This window comes from Erithacus rubecula (genome assembly GCF_903797595.1).
Source record: "Erithacus rubecula genome assembly, chromosome: 18".
NCBI lineage: Eukaryota > Metazoa > Chordata > Aves > Passeriformes > Muscicapidae > Erithacus > Erithacus rubecula.
In genome coordinates, this window is record NC_136670.1 from 8,894,247 (window position 1) to 8,918,143 (window position 23,897).

The 23,897-nt window shown below is 45.6% G+C and overlaps 1 protein-coding gene across 3 annotated transcripts in view; it reads left to right on the forward strand.

Moving 5' to 3' along the window:
* The window catches only part of KCNQ2 (potassium voltage-gated channel subfamily Q member 2), a 75,554-nt gene extending 55,133 nt beyond the window's left edge, over positions 1–20,421 (forward strand). For 2 of the 3 annotated variants that reach the window (XM_079321705.1, XM_079321704.1), the window contains 5 exons: positions 27–135; positions 665–796; positions 3,555–3,662; positions 9,284–9,407; positions 10,097–20,421. In XM_079321705.1, the coding sequence (XP_079177831.1) occupies positions 27–135; positions 665–796; positions 3,555–3,662; positions 9,284–9,407; positions 10,097–10,798 (1,175 nt within the window). In that variant the 3' untranslated portion in view covers positions 10,799–20,421. The remainder of the gene's footprint in view (positions 1–26; positions 136–664; positions 797–3,554; positions 3,663–9,283; positions 9,408–10,096) is intronic. The other variant, XM_079321706.1, reaches the window with a different exon arrangement.
* Positions 20,422–23,897: the final 3,476 nt, after the last annotated feature.

Consider the following 23,897-nt stretch of genomic DNA (forward strand, 5'->3'; position numbering starts at 1 on the left):
TTTCTCCTTCCCTGTCCCAAACCCAGAAGCAAGCCTCCCTGGAGAAGACATTCCTGATGAGAACAAAAGCTGCAACTGCGAGTTTGTGACAGAAGACTTGACACCAGGGCTGAAAGTCAGCATCAGGGCAGTGTGGTAAGAGAGGGAGAGGGGGGAAGCAGTCCAGAAAAATAAATTATAAAGAAAAATGAGAAGTGTAAAGCCCGTGAAGTGCTTGCAAATGCTGACATGTGTGTGCTGCAGGCTGTTTTTTCCCTGGGTGGCCTGCCCTGCTTTACAGACAGTTTTGCCAGGAAGGGCAATTTTTGCTTAGGGAAGGAATAAACGGAGAAACAGGAAAATCTCCCGCAGGGATGCATCCAAATGACGGTTCTCACCAGCTCTGAGATTTAATGCTGACATTTCTAAAAGTGGTGCAGAGAGCACATGCACAGATGACAGTCCAAGGGGCACCAGGGACCCCCTGGCGCAGACAGGGCTGCAGCACCAGCCCCCGCACTCCCCTTCCTCTCTCCTACTGCTGCATCCTCTCCCAAACCCACAGGGCTGGGATTTATTCCACTTTCCTTCCAAAAGCAGCTCCCTGCAGTGTTTTCTGTCTGCCCTTAAGCAGGTCAGGCTGCACCCAGGGACTGTGCTGTGATTTTTGCTCTGTCTCCTGCAGCATTATGAGGTTTCTCGTCTCCAAGCGCAAGTTTAAGGAGAGTCTCCGGCCCTACGACGTGATGGATGTCATTGAGCAGTACTCAGCTGGCCACTTGGACATGCTCTCCCGGATTAAAAACCTCCAGGCCAGGCAAGAGACCCCTCTCTTTGCTTCATTTCCACTGCTTTTTGTTCACTGTGGAGGTATTGCCGAGAGAAAGACACTTCCCTTTGCAGCTGCAGCTTATTCTGTTCCTTTTCAAGATAAATCCCCAAGGAAGACATCAGTGCTTATGGCTGGAACCCACAGGGATAAGCAGGACAGGGATTGCCCTAAAACTCCCTCACTGCCCATCTCAGGACATACAAAAATTATGGTTCATCCTCCTGTTTAATTTTAAGAGCTTTTGGCATTATGGTATATCCCATAGGATATATATATATAACACATAGGAAAGGTGGGTGGGTACTCCATGGTCCTCCTGGCAGGGTGCAAAGGTTTGGTGTTCCAGTGTTAAGGCTCATGTGGGTCATTTGCTACCTTTCTAGGAGTGAAATATGACAAAATTTGATGCCTTGGCTGTGGCCCTGCTGCCACAGACACAGAGAGCAGTGAGCAGGCAGCAGCTCCCTCCCACTGCTGGGATGCTAAACCACTTCAGGAGGAATCCCTCCTTGGATGGCACAGTCTGCTGAGAATCTGTGCAGATGGGAATTTCTCATCCAAGCTCACTGTAGGTGGGTTTAGCTGAGATGCATTTCAGCTTCTGTGCTCAGATTTTAGGGCAAGATGTGTTCATTTCAATAGGAGAAGGGTTGTGGAAAAGGGACAAATGGAGCCGAGAAGGTTCCATGTTTTTCATGTTTCTCCTGGAAGAAAAAAAAACCAAAAAAAACCCAAACGCATAAGTTTTTTTTTCTTTGAACAGAGGATTGGAGTTTAAACTTTTAGTCTGACCACTCCTTCCTCAGCCCTGACCCCAAGCCTCCAACACCCCCAGTTATGTTGGCTCAGCAGGAGCAGCTTCGGTTTTGCAGAGCTTGAAGGACACCCAGAACTGTGGCAGGACTTGGCCATGGGCAATCTCCAGTCAAAAAAATACACCATTTGCTTTTACACTTGGAGAATGAAATTGCTTCCCTTGATGGCTGTGGCAGCCCAGCTTCCCCTAGAAGCTTTGAGGAAGTTTTCCTTTAATTTCAGACCCATCTAAGTCCCTGGTAGTCAGCTAATGTGAAAAAGAAGGAAGTGTTTGTGTATGCAAACAGCTGACATGAAAATTGTCTTGGGAAAAAGAGAAATCTCTGCTCTTCCATTAATCTCTCAGAGGCCATTTTAACTCTGCTATTTTTGATGTTCAAGACACTGAGGTAACTTTCTCAGCCCTGCTGCACACTGTGCTTTTCCCAGAAGGAACATTCTCCCTTGCCATGGAGACCAAAATATCCTGGAGAATTTCCTCTGTGTGAGCCTCTCACTCCTGTTCAGTACAAATTCAGTGATCATAGATCTAAGATGTGTAGCTGAATATAGAGGGGGAAGAGGAGGGGGAGGGGATTGAGATTTCCTGACTTCTGTAACCTGAATCAAGAGGCCTCAAGGCCACCTCCACAGTGGTTCTGGGCATGGGGGTTGTCACCTCTGCTGGCTCCAGGTGGGATGCTGAGTCTCCAGCACTCTGAGGGCTGTGGCAGATTGCCTCACCACCTGTCCAGGTGTCCCAGTCCTTCAGGGGCCTGTGCTGCAAAGACAAAGCAGTTTGGTTGTCTGCTTTTTTGGGGAGCTTGGGGTCAGGAATTGAAGCTTTCAAAGACCAAACTGGATTCTCCTCTTAGCTGTAGCTCTGGGACTGTGAGGATGAGGTTCTGGGGCTGGACAGGGCCACCACCCATCCTCTCACAGGGAAGGCAGGAGGACCAGGAGCTGCTTCAAAAGCATGGAGCACCTGAATTTGGGGTCCAAGATACCAGGCAGCTTCACTGGTTTCACTGTCCCCACTGAGCAGGAGATCAGTGATGGGAGCAGACCCCTTTGGGGCCACCCTTTGGGCACCAGCAGGTCCCACAGCTGGGCAGCTGCCAGTACAACTGGAAGAGCCCCCTGTAGACAAGGCCATGGCCAGTGCTGGACCCTGCACCCATACAGGTGGATCCCTGGGAGGAAGTCATGGGCTACTTGGAGAACAGATATTTTAATGTCCCTTTCCTTCCCCAGTCAAAGCCCTGTGTTCTGCCGGCCAGCTCAGATCAGCAGGGCAGGCTCTGACCTCCCCTAGCCAGGGCTTTGGTGGATTAAAGCTGCATCCAAGCACATTTCTGGGGTGTTTACATGCACTTCCCTCTTTAACGAGTAAAGCCTCTGTCACTGTGTCTGCAATGTGCTCTTTTCAGTGTTGTGTTCACATTGTCTCGTGTTCCATCCTGACACCTTGCCAGCCATGGATGTCTCCCATTCATTGAGTTATCCAGCCCTGCAGTGTTCCTCGCCGGCTCCCAGCAGCTCATGCTTCCCTCAACTAGCTGAGGATGTGCTCTCTAGCACTGGAACTGAAAGGAGGATGAATATATGTTGTTTCATATCCAGCCACCTCAATGGGATATTGCCACACATATGCAAATATATTCCAGAGGGTAAAGCATGGTACCTGTTATATCTGGGGTGGGGGGAGCTCCTAAATGATGTTGCAGTGGTGCCTAAATCTCCAAATCTTACCCTGAGGTGGGTAAGAAGGCTCTCTCCTACCACCAGCCTTCTGTTTCCAGTGGAATATATTTTCAGATTCTCTTTCTCTCCCTGTCCTTCTGTTTGTCAGTTGTTTCTTTCTGCGACTTTTCTCTGACCAACTTTTCTCTACGTGTTGCTTCATTATGCATTTTGCTGGTGTCTTTTTTCTTATTTACTTTGCCAGGATAGATATGATTGTGGGTCCCCCACCCCCTTCAACTCCCCGGCATAAGAAGTATCCAACCAAAGGACCCATGTATTCTTCCAAAGAGTCTCCCCAATACTCGCCTAGGTTAGGATTCGCCAAAATGCCGCTTTCTCTGGATTTTTAATTTTTTTTCATTTGCTTAATGTCAAACCCCTTTCATGCCAGTTATATGACGGCATTTCTCACTTAGCAGTGCAGCTCATGACTCACAGGTTTGCTGCTCTGGGCGTGCTCTGATTTGCCTTCAAGCCAGAGGGGAACAAAAAAGGGGATGTTCATTCATTCAGCCATCAATAACCATCAGTTCCTTCAGCGAGCCTGTTTCCTGTTTTCAGTCTTCTCCGAGGTGTTAGAAAACCAAATTATGTCTTTTTAAAAGATTTCATATTTTATCAGGCTGTCTTCAAACGTGAAAGGTGGAATATTTCCCCACAAAGCCAATATAAAGTGAACATTCCACTTCCTGAAGGGTGACACCATCCACACACAAGCAAAGGAGCCTCTGCAGCTCTTTGGACAATGAAATTAGTTTATTTCAGTGGGCAAAGTAAGAATGAAGTGTTTTGTAGCTGATGAGCACAGTGGTCTCTGTTTCTTCCTGGTGCCACTATACTGACCATGGAGGAAATAATTGTCTTAAAATACTACAACCATGGCACTCGTATTCTGAAAAATAATAAATCAATCCTGATTTTCCAAGCAAAAGGAGCAGGAGTCAAAATCAGCCCTCAGTCACACAGCGTGATAGTTCTCATTAAGTTCTCTCCCTCAGTAAAACCATGTCTGAAGCTCATGCAATGAGGAATCTATTGTCACAAAAAATCCCATTTTAGGGCATTCTGAGGTCTGGCAGCAAGGCCATGAGCTGGGCTCTATTTTCTCCTTGCACTGAAACCACTAGAGCCCAAGGCAGGTATAAATATTTGCCAGAAAGTAATTTTCTGTGTAGAAATAGTAGGTGATTTTTAAATGCAGTAAGCTGAGCCTCAAATATTTTTTTTTCCCTAAATATATTTGCTCCCTAAGAGCTAATATGTGACAAATCTCTTGATTTTTATTTAAGCTGCTCTGAATAATCTTCACTAGAGAAATGTAAGTAAAAGGAATATTGAAAGCTTACCTTTTCCCACTCAGCTAGCTCAAACATTAAAAAAATAGAATGTTCTAGAAGCCCAAAGCTTTATGCTTGAAAAAAATGCTTTCAGAAAAGTATTTTTCCCATTCCTCCTCCTTGCCAAAAGAAGTCTTTGAAAATGAAATAACGTTGTTATTTGCAGAAACATTTCTATTTAAAAATAAAAATACATATTCAAAGGGATTTTTGTTGTATTTAACCTTTAAAATGATATGTCCAACAAGCCTTCACTGAAAGCAAGATTTTAATGGGAGAACTTGTGCCTCACACACAGCCAAGGTGATTGATGGATCTGAGGGGAGGAGGCCTCAAACTGGGATATTTATTTTATTCAGTCCAAGAGTGTTGCTGTATCAGCTTCATGCTAATGACTTTCCCCCTACCGTTTATACAGTTTCTAATACTGATTAAAAAATCTTTGCACGTGCCCACAAGGCTCCTGGGATGTTTAGACTTTCTTTTCATAATTTCTCCCTTTTCCAACAATTTTTTTCATTTCCCCCTTACCAAGCTGTGGGTGCAGAAAGCAGCAGGATACAGAAGGCTGCTGAAATCTCTGTTCCCACCCATTCAAAGGCTTATGCAGCACTTAATTTTTGGCAGTTTTATCCTCCCACAGACACCAGCAGCACTTGTGAGGTGCTCAAGGGGCTGATGGATGGGAACCAGAGCTCTGAGCAGCCCCAAGCCCAGATCCAGCCCCTGGGTCAGGCTCTGCTGCTGCCATGAACTTTGGGTCTGTGCCATGGGGATGTGTCCTGTGAGGTCCCCATGGATGGCTCCAGCCTCTCCTTTTCAGTCTGCACCTCCTGTTTTAGCCAAATTCTGCCCCAGACAAACATCATGGCAGGGATGTCCCATGAGCTGTCTTGACCCTATGGATCGCTCAGTTTGGCCAAAAATCTTTCTGCAAGCAGCTCCCAGCAAAGTCAGGGGGATTTTGGTAGATGCTCACAGCTGTGGTTTGGCTGATGGTGTTTGCTCCATGCTCTACACACAGACAATTTGGATAAAATTCCCTGGATCAGCTGATTTAGCCTAGAATAGGTGCAATCTCAGCTGTAATTTCTAGACAACAGTTGTTGACCAAAATTTGTCCAGAGCAACTTTTATTGCCAAATGCAGGGATAAGTGGCCAGTCCTGTGACATGGATGAAGGGGGTTTGGCTTCAATGCCTGGATTGTTTACAAAAATTTTTAAGAGATAAAGAAAAAAAAAAGAAAAGAAAACACTTGACTATCTATTCCCAAACACTTCATTTTTATCTCATTTGAGCCGTTTGACCTTTTGATGTCTGCTTCTGGCCCGAGGGTGACATATTACACCTCTGCATGCACTGTTAGCATGAAGCATAATGAAGCATGAGAAAACCTGCACTGTGGCTGATGCAAGAATTTACATTTTTTTTTGTATCATTAGAAAGAAGGAAAGACAGTAAAGTCCACTTTAAAGAGCAATCCCCTCTTCTCTCTCCCTCCCAAGCTGAGGCCCAGCAGAGCCAACCAAGGACAGCAGATGGCACAGTTTGTTGTGCATTCTTAGAAATCTCTGAATCCTCTTCTGCCAGGAAAGGAGGAACATGGGGCTGGCTCTTCCAAAGCTTCAGCTGAATTCTTCCCTCTGCACATGTGCATTTTGCACAGCAAAATTAAGAATTAAGAAGACACAAGCCTCCCCATGGGCTGTAGTGTAGAAGTGGGATGGGCACCTCAGAAGATTCTTGCTCCTTTGTCATGCTGTAAGAACATAAATTATCCCCTTCTGCTTGCTAAAGTGGAATGTGTTCTTTCTTCATCTTTTGAGCTTCATTGGCCAGTTTGGACAAAACCTCAAAATCTTGTAATGGCTAAAAGGACCTCCTGCTCTTGGTGCAGGTGGGTTGGGAGCTTGCAGGGAATTGCCTCTTTTCTCTTGTATCAGATAAGGCACAAATGAAATCTCTGTGCTTTGCTGAGGGTAGGAGCACTCTCCTGTGGTCCAGCTTGTGCCATGGGAAGGGAAGGGGTGGGAGACCTTGAGAATGGTTTCTCCCATAATGAGAGAAGGACTTGGTTCACCTTATTCTCCCCTCTCTGCACTGAGGCCAGAGGCCCAGAGCTGCCCCCTGCACCATCCCTGGTGCTGCCCTCCCTCCCAGGAGAGATCTGGCTCTGCTTCCTCAGGGCTGTGGAAGACAACCACCCCAGGAGTCAGGGCTGTGTTCAGGTATAGACACAAAGACAATGAATCAAGTGGGAATTCTGGGCTCTGGTGTCAGTGATATAAGGGGAAAGGGCTTCTGAATGCTTTATGGCTGAGCTCTGTGAAAGGCTTCAGCCCTGCTCCTAAACCCCAGCAGGTCTAAAGGCTTTGAAGGTGAGCAACAGTTTATTGCTCTTCTTAGTGATCAGTCCATCTGTGAAGAGCCAGCTGGCCCTGAAATGGGCCATGTGAGGTTCGCTCACTGGAGAGCTCTTCTCTTCAGGCATGAAAGACAGCTTTGATTTCTGCAAGGCTAGAATTAGGGAACAAGGCTCTCTCTGTCATTACAATGCAATGTTGGGTTCTCCTCTCTCTGTCACAGTCTGTCCTTCCTCCCTGCTCTGCTCCACAGCTGCTGAGGGACATCTCATTTCCATTAGTGGACACATTTCAGTGTCAGTGTGGGTGCTGGATGGGACAGGAGGACAGAGCACCCTGATTGTTCTTGGCCTTCTGCGATACTCAATAACATTTAGACTTTGGGCCTCTTTAAACTCGTGTTCATTGTTTTACCAGTCTACTTGCTTGTGCATCTAGGAGAGGAGTTCATACAGTGGCTGTACCACGCCTTGACTTGTGACTCCCCACCAAGGTAGCCCGAGGTATCCAATTTAACAGCTCCTTGCTCACATGGTAACGACATTGTCCTAGGATTTCTTGTGCTGTATGTCCTGTCAGTAATTGCATCCCTCATGGGGAGTTCCTGTAAATGTCAGTGATTTCCTTCTCCCATTACAAGAGAGAAATAAGGCATGCATATTCCTCACACTTGTAATTCCAGCACTTGGTGCTCCTTGTACTCCTGTGCTTATATTGCTAAGCAAAGGATCAAACATGGCTTTTTAAGCAGAACAGAATTCTGCCACATCCCTGCCCAAATCAAGTAGCTTCTGGAATCAAAGCTAAACTCTGAAATGATTGTTGGCTCATATTTTCTGTCTTTGGTGTGATGTGCTCACCCACTTCATCTCTTTGAGCCAGCTCTGGTGCTGTGAAGTGCTCTTGCTCTAATATAAGCTAAGGGAGCCACGCTGGTCCATTCCCACTGGTCCCTGTCCCTCAGTGTCATCAGCCAACATCCGTATGAAGTCCCTGTCCAGCGTGAAGCAAACAGATGGCTCTTGTGTTGGAAATAGCCTCACGTCTCATTCCTTTCCTTGGTTTTTGTTTGTTCATTTTCCCCTGTCTGTCTGTGTTCAGCTCCTTCCTTTTCCTCCTCCTGGTGCATGGACCCATGGCCCACACGGCAGAACTGCGTAAGAAGCATTTTGAGTTTTCGCTCAAGATACCTCGACTTGGTTTCAGTCAGATTAATTAACCCTTCTTTCCCCCTGCCACCCTGACATTTGGTGCATTATGCAAGAGTAAAGTTTGCCCAGCACAGAATTAGTCTATAAATCTGGCTGCCATTAAGGAGTTATTCCAAAAATAAGTTCTCCCGGACTTTGGAGGAATCAAGAAGCTCCACTGTTTACTCTCCAGAAATTTATATTTGATGCTTCTAATAAAATTGCGTCCCAGCTTCCAAACTGGCTCTGCCCTCTTCCTTCCTCTGTATATGGAGCTGAAAATCAACCCAGGTGTTTCCATACTGGGAATAAGGAAGTGCAAATGTGGCATGTGTAAAGAATTCAGTACCAAATTATGTGCCTGGTAACCTTTCCTGGCTTATTTGGCAGGAGCATCCTCTGCTGCTCCCAGCTGAGAGCCCTGCTAATAAAAAACGTCTAAGAGTACACATGAGAACTGCGTTAAGATGAAAGCAGTTTGGTGAGTTCTGGTGAGTTCTGGCCAAATTCAGCCTTGATACAATTCCACTAAAACAGTTATCACTGCACCTGTTTGTCTGGAACTTAGGACAAGCAGCTCATTTTCATGGACATGAGAATTACACATGGACATTTGCATTGAGGAGAGGAAACTGCTGCAAAGACTTAAAAAGATCCCATTGATATTTGCTAGACAGAAAACTTGATCTTCCCCTAAAATAATAATTTCCCAATGCAAATAAGAAGTTAATTGATTTGGAAGGAAGCCAGTTAAAGAAATTCTTTGCAGTGGGTAAATTTACTGTGCATAATGTGCCAGGTTTTTACCTGTATAAACAGAAATGGATAATTTCAAACTCTGCTAATACTGCTCTGAATTTTGCATCTGAATTAACACTTCAGTGCCACTGCGTGTCTGTGAGTAATTTGGAGTGTTAGTTGGGAGAGAGGCTGTTGCTTTGTCCCATGGAGGCACAACAAGCAGTGCCCTCCTCACCTGCTGCCTCCAACTGACTCCAGGTTCTTTTCCGGGGGCGGGGGGATTTTCTGATCCCGGTAGAGTTGACCAGATCGTTGGGAGAGGATCCTCCATGACCGACAAGGATCGGACCAAAGGCCCGGCCGAAGGGGAGCTGCCTGAAGACCCCAGCATGATGGGCAGGCTTGGAAAAGTTGAAAAACAGGTATCTTGGGTCAGGAAGGGGTTCTTATCAGAGGATGTTGCATGCATTGGGTTGTTTTTCCTGGGTTTTTCCCCTCAGTTTCCTTTCAGCTAAAAAAAAAGTGAGAGCCCAGAATGCTTTGGAAAAGAAGCAAGGTTGATGTTATGAAAGGGCACTAAATGCCTTGGTAGCCTAAGTGCAACTTTCAAAGCAGGCACTTTGAGTCTAGTTTAGTGAGTCTGTCAAAAGCCTGCATTGTTTTTGAAAACAGCACATTGGTTTCTTTGCTACCATGCTGGGCACATTTCAAATGAGTCCCTGAGCGTGGCTGCTGGATCTGCTGGCCTTGCCGAAGATTTAAAATCTTCATAGAGCAAGGGCTCAGAAAGCCATCGGGATTTTGCAGACAAGTGCAAAGTGCAGGAAGGAGCTGGAAGAAGCAAGTGTGCTGCAGCTTCTCTAGAACTTGGTGCCTATCATAAAGATTAGAGGGGCATAAGGAAAATGCTGTAGCAAGGGAAACCCTGTAAAAAGGAGAATTAAACCCTTCAGAACAAGGCAATTAAATATTCACGAAAAGTTTGGGATGTGTGGGTGACTGTAGGCAGAGGTGCTCTACAAAGCCCAGCTCCACATTGTGCCTCGAGGGAAGCTGCTCTTACTCGGGTTGTTATTGTGCACGTGGTGCTGGAACTGTGCTGGTTTTGCAGGTTCAGTCCATGGAGAAGAAGCTGGACTTCCTGGTGAACATTTACATGCAGCGCATGGGCATCCCCCCAACGGAGACAGAGGCTTACTTTGGGTCCAAAGAACCAGACCCAGCCCCTCCCTACCACAGCCCCGAAGACAGCAGGGAGCACATCGACAAGAACGGCTGCATCATCAAGATCATCAGGTCCACCAGCTCCATGGGCCAGAAGAACTTCTCGGCCCCTCCAGCGCCGAGCAACGCGTGCCCGCCCTCCACGTCGTGCCAGCGGCAGAGCCGCGGCTCGTCGCCCCTGGGGGAGCCCGGCTCGCTGGTGCGGATCCCGCCGCCGCCCTCGCACGAGCGCTCGCTGTCCGCCTACAGCGCCGGGCACCGCGCCAGCGCCGAGTTCCTGCGCGGAGAAGAGACGGCCAAGCACCACGAGAGCGCCCTGAGAGACAGCGACACGTCCATCTCCATCCCCTCGGTGGACCACGAGGAGCTGGAGCGCTCTTTCAGCGGCTTTAGCATCTCCCAGTCCAAAGAGAATTTGGACATCCTTAACAACGGTTGCTATGCAGCCGTGGCCAAAATCAGACCCTACATTGCGGAAGGGGAGTCGGACACCGACTCTGACCTCTGCACGCCCTGCGGGCCCCCCCCGAGGTCGGCCACGGGCGAGGGACCCTTCAGTGACATGGGCTGGTCGACCCCCCGGCAGTGAAGCCTCCCTGCAGCCACGTCCCAGCGCTGGCAGCCCCGGCTGTCCAGCTGTGGAACTTCTCAAGGAGATTGACAGCTAAGGCTTTCCTCTTTCTAGGACACCCTTAGCTGGCAGATAACTTTCTTGCAGCTTACTCTGGGGGGGAACGAGCAGGTCCGAGCCTGCATTTGTGGAAGAGGTCACGGTGATGAGCAAAGTGGAGCCGTGAAGTCCAGATTTCTTTCATACTCTCTTTCTAAGATCATTAGGTGAAACTTCAATGGCGCAGAGTAGGCAATTTGCATTTCTTGGGAATCTTCAGAAGCGCAGGGCAGGAGCAAATCACCCAACCAGGGCTTTTGTAGATCACATTAACTGGTGGCTGACAATTGCTATGTCGTGGCAGGAGTTGATCACACCTTTAGGTGTTTTGGAGTCACAGACAGAATACATGTCTGTTTCTAGCTTAGGTTTCAGGGCACGTGTAATAATGAGGGGTTGTTACTCTGTGGTCCCTCATTAGCTGTCAGGAAGGTTTCATAATTCCAGTATAATACATGGAAGTGTTGTGTAGGCCCCTGGAGGAGAGGGATGGTGGCTGGGATATTTGCATGAGCAGAAGATGTGGCCTTAAGTGGGACTTGCTGGGGCACTGCTCTCAACCAGGGCAGTTTGGAAATGATCCCATCTTAGGAAAAACTCAGAAATGTGAGCTTGAGTGCAAGAAGAGGGACAATCCAGAGGGCAAAGAAATGAAACAGAGAAAGAGGACAAGACACTATGGGGATGGAATTTTATATTTTAAACCATGTATTATATTTAATTATCTCTCCTTCTGCTGACAAGGGAGCTGGGGGTGCTTTGAAAGCAAAGACAAACCAAAGGCAACCCCTGTGGAGGGCTGCCATGATCCCAAGCCATTCTCATGGCCAACAGAGCTGTTGGGGAGGCACAGCCACTAGGCAAAGGGAGAGGGTTGATGTGCAGGATGCTGTGGTCCCTGCCTTGCTGCGAGTTAAGTGCTGAGCTCCATCCTCTGGAAGTCCTGTTGGTCAGAGTGGGCACTTTTCTTACAGTTTGCATTGTGCCTGAACACTTTTGCACAAACTATGCCCGTGAAAATCTTTCCTTTCTTCTTCAGCCCTGCCAAGAATCTCACCCCCATGTTCTCGGGACATCCTTTGGTTTGTTTGGACCCCTCAAGCTGTGAGGCACTGCTTTGTTTCTTCATGGTCTTTCAGAAGCCTCTTGCCTGTGTGCCAATCCCAGTCTGCCCCATTTTGTTGTTGTGGAAGCACTTCCACTTGGAAAGGTCATTGTGTCATTGCCAGGAACCTCAGCATCTCCTTCAGCTGGGGGAAGGAGAGGGGAAAAGTGATGCTCAAAGTTTCTTTTGGGACCAAAACAAAGCCACAAAGTGATCCTTCACGTGGATAAGTTGGTAGGGGTTTTTATTTGCAGTGGGGTGGATCAGGAGGAGTTTTGTTTGGGGTCTCTTTCCAGGGCTGGGACACCATGGCTGGCATTGTGCCTCTGAACCTTGCTGTGCATCCACTGCCCAAATCCCACATGTGTTTTCTGCTGTGATTTCAAACCCTGTCTTCCCACATTTTCCCTGTGTCATATCAAGAGCCTGTTAAGGATATTTAGGTAACAACTTCATTTCTGTGTGGCCTTTGAGCGGTTGAACATTGATTTGCTTGGGGTGAAGGGAGACTCACAGCCTTTTTCTCTCCTCCTGTTTGCTTGACCAGACACAGCAACCAGGGGAGACCCAGGATAATTTTGGCCTTAGGGAAGATGTGGGTGCAGTCTGACAGCTTGCAGACAGGAAATAAAACCATTCTTTTGCTAGTGCCCAGGGCCAGCACACCAGTCTTACCATGGAATGAGGAAGGGGGAAGTATCTTCACTACTTTTCCTGCCATTTTTCACCATTCCAGCAGGGGAAAACCTTGTTCTTAGGGACAAACTGGGCTTCCAGCCATGATAGTTCTTTTCTCCCCCCTCTTGAGCCCTGTTTTTGTTAACTTCTGCAGTTTTTTCCCTCTTTGTTTGTGCTCCAAAACTCCTTCTGGCTCCAGATCTCTTTGTGCAGAGTTAACACAGCAATGTCCTTGACCTCCACACAGAGACAGCTTTAAATGCCAAATGCTGTAAATTGTGCAGATTTGCCTCTAGTGTGTTCCAAAATGAGATCCTTTCTGCTAGAATAAGAAGTGTCAGCAGGTCCTAAATCAAATGTGGTGGCCTGGGCTTTCTACCCACCACAAGAATGGAAATTGCATTTGGTGAGGCAAAAGTCAACATTGCTCCAGCCAGCTGCTCACTGCAAATTTTGTTCAAATCAGAGATAACAAAGATTTATTCTCTTACTTGTTTGCAATTACTTTTCAAGGCCTGCTGGAAATTTGGCACAGAAGGTATGATATAGAGGCAGGAATTCCAGATGAGGATGAGGATAAGGATAATGTCATGCAGTCCTATTGCAGCACAGGTACATGACTGGTCTTTAGTCACAGAATCACAGAATTGTTGATTCACAGAACCACAGAATGGTTTGGGTAGAAAGGGACCTTAAAACTCATCTTTAGGGGTTGCATAGGAAAAATTCAGTTTTTCCTCTTCAACTTCCTGCACTGAAATCTATAAAGGTCTTTTGACTTGTATCTTGAAAAGTTGTTGGATTTGTCCCCTAATCAGATTGCAGAAAACTGGTTTTATATACATTTCACATAGAATTCACATAGAATTTTTTCTGAAGGTATGAGATATATTTTTCTGTGGCGTCATATCAAAGAAATTCTGACACACCTCCATGCATGACCATGCCATAAATCATCACTTCTCATTCATCCAGGCAAAACCCCATGGAATTTGGGGCTAGTTTACACTAGAATTAGCTACAAATAATGCTGATCATTTCTATGAAATTATTTGAGTCTGCATTAACAATGATAGGTCCTGCTTGTTGCTTATTGACATAAATAATTTCATTCTTGTCCTAAATCATAGTCCAGTACTCTCTGAAATTCTTCCCTTCTAATCACTCAGTTCCCCCATGTCTGTACCACACATTCCTGGTGGCAATCTCCCACAAGAAGCTTTAACCACCAGACTACAAGAAAGTAAAATAAATCAGCTTTGTCTTGCTGATAAGGCAGTCCTGTTGACAAAGACCTTTAAAAGTGTGGACAGGCAAACTTTGTTCCTCTGCTGAGCCTCTCTTGGGCTACTCTTTGCTCCCCTCTTCCTCCTAAATCTTATTCCATATATTTTGGAGGACAGAAACAAGTTCTAGGTGATGCCAAGTGTGGACAGAGGAGTCTAAAGAGAGCTGAAGATGCGAAAGCCAAATTTCCAGACCATCTTGAGCTGCTCCATGCCCACACTTGGTTCTGTGCCTGGTTCCAGGTTTGTCTGTGCTGAGTGTAAAGCCAGACCTTGGACCAGAGCCTGAGCTCTGGTCTCCAAGAAAATTCTGGGCTTTTTTTTCCCCCATAATCTGGGTCTAGGTCTGGATAGAAATCCTGTAATTGGCCCACCCGTGGGATGAAGCAATGCCTGGGGCTGGGACATGAAGCCACAGTAAAATTTTGGGTTCTTCAGGTCTAAGGGTGAGTTCAGGTGGTCTGAGGAGTTCTCTGAACAGGAGATGTGGCTGGAGATGTTGCAAGGTTGCCTTTCATAATGTGACCCCGAGACAGAAGAACAGCCATAAGTCAAATTTCCCAATATTTGGGAAGGGACTTTAATGTTACTCAAGTGCAGATTTTGTATGTGAATTTCCTTGTTGACCCGTTTTCTTAATAACAGTTTTTAAAGCAAAAAATGTCAAGGAGCTTACCAAAACCAAACCCCTCATCCTGCTCAGAAAGCCATTCTGTTTCTTTACACAGACTATGTGATAGATCAGATTTTCTAAAAATGCATTTTGTTTCAATGCTGCTTAACAGGTCCAAATAAATTTTGCAGGGTCATTGCTATTTATGGATAAATAGGTATATTTTTACATTTTTACTTGATTTTTAAAATTTTAAATTATGTGAATTTTTAGGAAAAGTTTGTATAAGCTACCTGAGAAGCCAGAGCATCACCTCAGATACAAATGCTCCTCTTACAGATAATTACCTAAGAGAAAAGAAAAACACCTTCACTCATACTTTTCCCAAGAGGGAGCAACTGGAAATCTCATTTTCCTGATATCCTCAGAACACCGTGGTTACAGCAACATTATTGCTAAGACTAAAATATAAATATTTAAAGAGAAACTGAAATTTCTAAGGGATTTGCCCAAAGTTGTCCCACACAAAGACCCTTAGCAGTGAGTATTTCATTGGGAATGTTAAAAAGCCCAGGGTCAGGATAAGGATTTCTATTCTCCATCAGACTGAGTGAGCCCTGAGCCTCCAGCCCTTTCTTCCCAACCCACAGCTGCACATCCACATCCCCTCCATCCTCTCTCCATCACGGGTCAGCTCCTCTCTTCTCATCAGCTTCCTTTTCCTGAGCCAGAAACAAGGAAATCAGATACAAAAGCTCCTTCAGCTGCAGGTGGCACTGAGGAGGGGGCTGTGGGGAGGGCTGGGGGCAGCAGCCCCCCGAGCCCTGCGGGTCACTGCTGCTCAGAGGTGTGAAAGCAAACCTTTGCTTTTAGCACACAAACACCCCGACTTTTCTGCCTCACAGAGCAAAACCTGCTCAGAGCAGGGGTGTGGGTTCACTGTTTTTTTTTTTTAACAATAACAATAGGGTGGGTTTTTAATAATAAGGATAATAATACTGCATAGGAATCTTCTTTAGTATATCTTAGTGTTTGATGCCCCAGTGACACAATACTGCTTGCCTTACCTTAGTGTCTAGAGGGAGAGGGATCACACACCTTTTGATACACTATTAATCATGCTTTGAATTTAGGTAGCAGCAGGGTCCTTTTTAACTTATGAATGTGCTTTCTGGACTATCTCACTGACTGTACTCTCAATTTTGCCTGCTACTGCATGCAGCCTGAGATGAGTAGAGAGCAGTATGCTCCAGCTGTATCTGCACTCCCAGATTGCTGTAGTACCTGACAAGGTAACATTGCCAAAAGCATCACTCTGAGGAGGGGCTGTCCTCCCAGGGAGCCTTCTGTAGGTAACACTGATACACCAAGTGTCTTTCATGCTGCAGCTGGCCATCACCCCATCCCTCTGACACAGCATGCACAGACTCCATTTCTGCTTGTGACTGCGGGGTGAAAAACCATGTTTGTACCTGTGGTTCCTTCAAACGAGCAAATGGGGAGGAAGAAATAGGAATATTGTTGGCTGTGTGTCACAACCTCCTTCCCATCCTGAAAAAGAGCATCCCACATAGTCCTTTCTGTGGGTTTGGAGGAGCAGGCAGTGCCAAGGGTGGAGGCCTGGTCTTCATTTCAAAGATGCCATTTGAACCCACAGGTGTGGGACGTGCCATGTGTCTGCCTTAGTTCCTGTAGGATTCTCCACCTGCAGCCAGCCCTGGGGTGCCATGTGCTTTTGTGCCTGCAGCACAGCCCGAGGCACAGGGGAGGGTGTGACTTCCAAACCTTGGAAACCACTCTGGAAATTCACCCACCCCTCTCCAGAGCCTTGGTGGTCTCGGGCACCCTGCAGCTGTGCCATAACCACTCCTCATGGAAGCATCTCTCACTCTCCTTACAGAGTGGCACTGAGCTACATTTTCATCTCCATAAATATTTTGCCAGTGTTCTCCCTACTGCAGTACCAGGCTGTTATGAGACCTTCAGGTTTTGTCCATTTGCTGGTGTTTGCAGTCTCTCACATCTCTTGGCACTGCTGGCCTGGTTTGACCCTGGCCCCATATCCTCCCCTTCCTTCCCCAGACTATTTACCAGGGAAGCTGTAATGCCAGAACTCTGCTCTGAGACTTGGCCTGGCATCACCAGATGCCCACAGAGCCTTTGTGTTTTGTTAGGATGACAGTTTTGCTTTTTATTGGCAATTAATTTGCTTCCTCATTGAGCCACTGTGGCCTCAACACATCCCTGGCTTGTTCTGCTGGAGCTTTTCCATGCAGGGATGGGGTCTGTGTTGCTCTCTGTGCCCCATGGCTTTAGCTGATTAAAGCTGAACAGGGATGAGGGTCTGGCTCAGGTTTTCTTGTCCAGGTGAACATCTAGAAGAGCTCACAAGCTCTACCAGTGTAGATGTTTTTTCTCTCTGAATCAAGAGCTGTTTTCAAGACCCTTGTCCCTTTTGGCAACCCACAGATGTGGCTGTGCATGCCAGGCTCCAGCTTGGGCATGGGGAGAACTGGAAAGCAGCTGGTCCAAGCTGTGCTGTTTCCAAAGCTGCCAGTGAACCTGGAAGCATCTTGCCCTCTCCCAATTCCTGTAAATACAGCTGCAGGTGAATTGTTCAAGCAGCATTTGTTTGCTTGGTTTTGAGAAACCTGAGCTCACCACAAGGCTTTCCAAAGCTCAGTGCCAAGCCCAGGCTGGATTTCACCTGCAGCTATGCCTATAATTTTAGGGCAGGGTTAATGATTTCAGGCAGAAGCCATGCCAGAACCTCCATTTATAATGGTCCTGACCCCAAAACAAGGCTGAATGTCACTGTCAGCAAAGCCTCTGCTGGAATTTCATCTCCATTTGACACTGATGACTGTGGACTTGGGGAGATGCTCTCTCCCTTCCACTCCACACAAGAAAAGGTCAGCACAAGCCTTGCAAGCCACAATGGGGAAACTTCTCTTTATTTTTATATGCCATGGGCACCTCCCATTAAATCAGCAGCATTTCACAGTAATCCCTTAAGCATGACAATGGCCATGACCCAGTGCTTTCCATATGCAGTGATGCTCATGAAAAGCATTAATCACAGATTGGATATGGAGGTCTCAGTTCTTTAGTACCTCCACAGACACCATGGTCAGCCTTGCTGAGGACCTGATGACAAGTCACCAAGGCTGGTGACAGGTCTTTTCTGTCCTGCCTGGTTCTTCACACTGGTCCAGCATCTTCCCTGGAGCTGGAGTCATCCCACGCTCCTGTCAGCAGGCAGGATGGAGACCTTTCTTTGTTGGTTACTCTTTCCTCCCCCCAAACACCTAAAATTTGAAGTTTCTTCACTTTTCCTCAAAAAATTCACGCACATTGTAAAGTACCTGAGACTTTCAGGAACATCGAGGCAAAACAAGATATAGCTGATAAATGACAGAGATTTTGTTATTTTAAACCAAGAGCAGATTTTAAACATAGTTGCAGTTGCTGCGTGGTGTATCAAATGCTTTAGGAGATTCAATAAATTATTCTTATAAATGTTTTATTCTTTTATCAGTAATTCATATAGGTGGGTGCCACTGTTCTTATACAGCAACAACGCTGCACACACTAAACCTATATTCCTGTTTCTCCAATATAGACACTGTATTTATAAAATTTATCTTGCTTGGTGTCACTTTGGCACATTATCCACATGTACTGCACACGGATTGCACATTACATGCCATGTGCTGATAGGTATCTCTACATGTAATCAACATATGTGCATTGAACAGACACCAAAGTGTCACCTGCCTGGTTTGTGATGTGACTCAACATAACTGGGAAAGGGGAAAAATGAACATCCTGTTTTGTTAAAAAATTCACTGCATTTGAATGCTTCTTTAAACAGATTTTATCAGGAAGCTAAAATACAAGATTGCCTCTGTGATGTTAATTAAAAAATACCTGAACAAAACAAACACACACAGCCCATAAATACTCACCAGCTACTGTATTCCTATGTATTCTTCATTGCTATTCATCTGAACTGTAAATTCTGTACAGATTGAATGAAGCTCACAGTTTATCTTTGTCATAACATGCAAGATAAAAGGACAACACAACTTTGGCTGCAGAAGTGTGTGCATGTGGTTGGAGTCCATGCACCCACGTGTGGCTGTACGTGCATGTGGGTGTGAACACGTGTGCACACGTGTTCTTTGCCAAAACAGATGAAAACAAAACCAAATCACTTTTTCAATGATTTGTTTAGGTCAAAAAGGAAGATTTGCAGAGGGGATTGGTGTGTGATTGCCATGCCAAGGAGAAATCCCACTTCTGAAAGCAGCACAGGCCGTGCAGCAGTGATGCAGTTCCTTGAGTGATAATTTCTTTGGCTTCCTTTCAAACAAACAAATATTACAGAGTAGCCAGTGCCAACTTGAAGTCCGAAAAAGCCCATTCCTAAGATGTGTGGCCAAACAGTTGTCCTGTGCCTTTGGAGATCCAGGGGCAAAGTCTTTTCCTGCTGTGCCAGGGTGTCCCACGGCAGCGCTGCTGACTCAGGGCAGTGCCAGGGTCTCCCACAAACCTGCTACCCAAGCAGAGCATCCCAGTGCCCCATGGGTCTTGCCTTTACCTATATTTAAAACCCCCTAGGTAAGAGGTGTTGAAGAAAGGAAACTTTAAAAGCCCATCTTTGATCTTAGAGTTATGGAAGAAAGGACCATATTATAATAAATAAATCTGATTTTTCAAGGAGATCAACCCACAGACTCCAATAGCCCCTATAACAGAGATTTCACCAGCCTCACCAAATGACTCATCCTCTAGGAATGAATTCTGCCAGTATTTTCACAGATAAAAGATTTATATTGGGTAGAGCTTACCCTTCAGTGTTTAATCTGAATAAACAAAGGCATGAACAGCTGACTTTCCTGGTTTAATACTGCTGGATGCCTTGAATAAATACTAATCAATTTTTTTCATTGACCTGAAATTCATCTCTGGGTCCAAAGTTCTCAGCTGCAAGAGCTCGTTCAGCCCTAAACAGGTCACTGAGCAGAGGGTACACCCACTGCCAGAGTGCTGCTGCTTCCCTGAGATACCTTGGCACTACCATGGTTTATAACAGCATCTGGCCTTGCCTGGCCTTACCTGGGCTGCAAATGGTTTGTGTTTTTGTCCTGACAGTGAGAGCTGAGAGGTGAATTTCCCACCAGGGGAAGTTTGGTTGTCCTTTAGAAAGCAAAGACAGCTGCTGCTTTGCTTCCTTTCATTTGCTCTGTTGCCTTGGCTTTCTTGCACTTTCGTTTCATCTCCAAAGAATCTCTCATAATGCCTTTGGTACTTATGTACAATTTGAAAACATTTTGTATGTATGGAATGAGACACACTTTTCTCTTGTAAAATAGCAATCGGATTTTCTTTTCTCTCTTATTTTTTCCCCCCCCTTTTTTATTTTCTTCTGTTGGCGAATGTGTAATTTCCTCTGTACATTTCAATCATGACTTTGTGCAATGTACATTTTATAGGGACAGGTGCCAAGGGAATGACCTGTATTTTTCCTAAGGGACTGGCTAGAAGCTGACAGACACAGTCACACATGGTTTTACATGAGCACCGTGGAAAAGCAACATAGCCCAGACTTTTACACTGAAGCATTGAGCGTGGGTCAGCTTGTACCTTCACAAGAATGACTGTGGCAGCTGCAAAACTCTTCATGTGTGGTGTGAAAACCAACAGAGACGTTGCAACTGGAAGGGAAATGGAGGAAAATTAAATAATCACAATCATTAATTTAAGCCTCGAAGCATCAGAATGGAAAATTTCATTCAGTAAAAATACCAGAGATTTAACCTTCATGAGATGAAATACACATTTATTTTTCTTTGCACTTCTTCTGTTCTCTTTGTTTCTTTATTTCTGGGGATTTCTTGGTACTTTGGGGACGTATTTAATGGCTGATGAAGAGAAATGGGGACCTGATTTCCTAACATTAAATCTCCACACATTTTTATTTCCAATATTAGAATACATTTTTCTTTCTGAAGCATAAAATCAAGCTTATAAATCTCAGTGCCCTTAGTTACAAGGACACTGCCCCTTTGGAGTCCTTTAACAATATTGACTCTCTTAAGGTTCTACATCAACAACATCCTGACAGATAAAACATGGTTACTGAAGATTTTCACCCCTGTGCCAGCTCCTCATCTAAATCTACCCTGCTAAAAATGGAGGTTGGTGTCATTGAGGTGGGCTCAGAGCCAAGAAGGAGCACTGGGAAGGGAGTTACCCATGAGTTTCTTTGCTTACCAGCCCTAAATCAAAAAATCTGGATTTTGGAGCACTGTCATGGAGCAAAGTGGATTGACTGACAGTGTTTCCTGTAGTGATCTTGGCTGAAGAAACAGCAGTTCCATTTTGTAAGAGAAAAGATAAATCCCTTCCTCCATGCTGATATTTTTTTCCAGAGTGATGCAGCATGAGACTCTGGATGATCCAGAGCCTGGGTTTTAGACAGCCTGCCAGTCTTTTGGGCAAGGCAGTGCCAGAGCTTGGCAGGATGAGCAGCCTGCCCAGGCACAGCAGCCCCTGCTTGTGCCAGAGCCCTTGGCTCAAAGCCTCCAGCAGCTCCATCCTCCCCAGAGCTATTAGAGAATCCAGGTGTGAGCATTTCCCAGTGGATACAGCACACTGAGTGGGCTTCAACAGCATCATTCTGTTTGATCTCATTATTTTTCACACCAGAGAGATAAACAGGGAAATTCTCAGTTTGCTGAGGCACATTCCCAGCTGTCTGCACAGGATTATGAGCTGCATCCAAACACTGTCCTGCTGCATCCCACGGGGATGCTGCTGGAGCCAGACTTGGCACCTGCTGTGCCAGAGCAGAGCTGCCAAGCAGACCCACAGCCTTTTCTCACACGTGTGCCAAGCCAAGAGAGGAGACCAGCAGGAGGAGTCACTGCTTTTCATTGGGCATTGGCCTCCTCACAGACTGGAAAAATCAGGAAGGAACTTTCCCTGCAGCAGAAATAAATACAGGAGTCTTAGAAAAAAATTATATGAATACAAACTCTTTATGGTTGCTATCACAGGAACACATCTACCTGTCTTCTCACAGATAAAGCTCCTTCATTGAAATTGATTTTATCCAAACTATTTGCCCTCAGTGCTGTTTAGCTCTTGGCCCATCAGGATGCAGGGAGCTGGGTCCCAGGAGCTGTGACAACAACCCTCAGCAACTCAACCATGATCACATGCAAGTTCAGAGCCCCTGGCTCCAACTAAATTCCAGAATTTAAGTAAAAGTGATTTTCCCAAATTAGCCCAGTTATTTGGGATTGCATATGCAGCCTGAAGTTCTGCAGGAGGAAATCAATGCCAAAAACTCTGCTGTACTCTGATCCTAAGCAGAAACCCAATCTTGTTGCTCTGTTTGCTGACTAATTAAACCATTTAATCTACTTGAAAATTAAAGGAACATTTCTTCCTTATTCACTGGAGGTGTAAGCAGGTGTTGCAAGATTAAGGTGCAATTTGTAAAACCTCAGTCCTACTTTTGAGCACTGCATTTAAGACACACAAAGCTGACACTTCTCACTCCAAGGTGAAAAAAAAGCCAACCAGCTTTTGTTCTTGATAACACCTGATTCCAGGATTCTGATTTTGAGCTCAGGGTGGGCAGAAACCTTTTCCCCTTAAGAAGCTGTGCAATAACTCAGTGGCAGAACAGTGAATGAAATCTCTCTGATCCATTAAATGCTACTCCAGCTCTGCTCTGAGGTGTAATTTACCCTTATTACTTTCTTGGCAGCTGTTTCCTGATGAAACCCTGTTTCCATCAATAGTAACTTAATGGTGGTTAGGGCATAAAGTGTCTTTCTAGAAAGAGAAACCATTTGCAGCAAGGTGGTCACTCTCTTTATATAAGGAAGTTAATAGTTAAAGAGAAAGGCAGACAGAAATTGAAGTGGAAGGAAGAAGGAACACACTTTAAAGGATTATGTAATTTGGCATGAATAAGGGATTTGGTGAATAATGGAACATGAGACTTTTCATACAAAACTCATGAGCAAATTTCTTTCTCCTTGCCCTCAAAAGACTGTTAATATGAGACAAGTCAGAGATGGAGAGGGGAGGTTTTGGACACACCTAAAATCTGATAAGATTACACTTTACACCATGGTTGTTCAACAAAACAAACAAATGTCTCTGAGCTCCTCTTTCCACTCAGAGATTTCTTAGCTTCAGTTGAGCCAGTTCCAGATATTCCCCATTACTAGACCTATAAATTACACATTTCCCAATGATTTATTGAACAAATGTTTTAGATGCACTGACACACTTTATCTCTCCAACTTTCTAGTACCAAAAATTAGTGGAAATCCTTGCTGTTTCTTTTTCTCCCTCTGTTACTGGTCAGCACTGGTTAGAGGGTTTTTTTATACTGGCATATTTTTAATTCATGTAGCATTCTGCTCAAGTCCTTTTTGGGCATAAAAGCAGTGCATGGGTTTGGGGCTGGTTCTCCAAACTAAATAAAAACCACAGTTGCTGTGTCTTTTCAGGTCCTGATTTCTTAAAGAGTAATTGCTAAAATATTATTTTGTAGTTGGGCTTTTCCTACCCAGCTGAAGTTTTTATTGAAACCAGAGTATGAAGAAGCCAGTGAATATAAACCCATGAATACACTTTTAATTGAGGGTTGAACCAAACAGCAGCAAGGCACAAAGGACTGGGAGAACTGGTGCAGCACATAATCCCATCTGCTCTCATCAGTGGAGCACCATTAGGGCAGGTTTTGGAGTGGCTCAAAGCTGAAATTTCCTCTCCAGCCATCCTGCAGAAAAGCTGGAGCTGCTCTCTGGAGGGAGGGAGGCGAGCTGGACCCTAGAGGGCAGAAGGAACCTGCTGCTGGCTGGAAACCCTGCTCAGCATCCCCTCGGTGCAGCACCCTCACTCATCCCTTTTCCTGCACAACTCCTGGGTCCTGCAGAGTCCAGGAAAACACATTCCTGCTGGTGATTACAGCTAAACACCACACACACTGAGGGAAGTATCACAACCAGGTACCCTGGGGCTGCTTGTCTGGGGAGAAGCAGATTGCTCCCAGAACTGAGCACAGGCTGTGCCCAACCCACCTCGGCAGCCCAAAGCATCTGGATTTCATTTCTCCTAAATAAAGGAAGAAAGCAGACAAATTTGGGGTCTTCCCTGATTTAACAAGTCTTCCTTAGGATGCCTCACCCTTCTTTTTGCAGAGTGGAAACAGCTCTGTTGGTAAAAATAAAGGCATACAATGAAACCAGGTTCAAAATGGGGCAAAACATGTTTTCTTGCAAGGAATGGGGTATTCTGTGAAGTGGG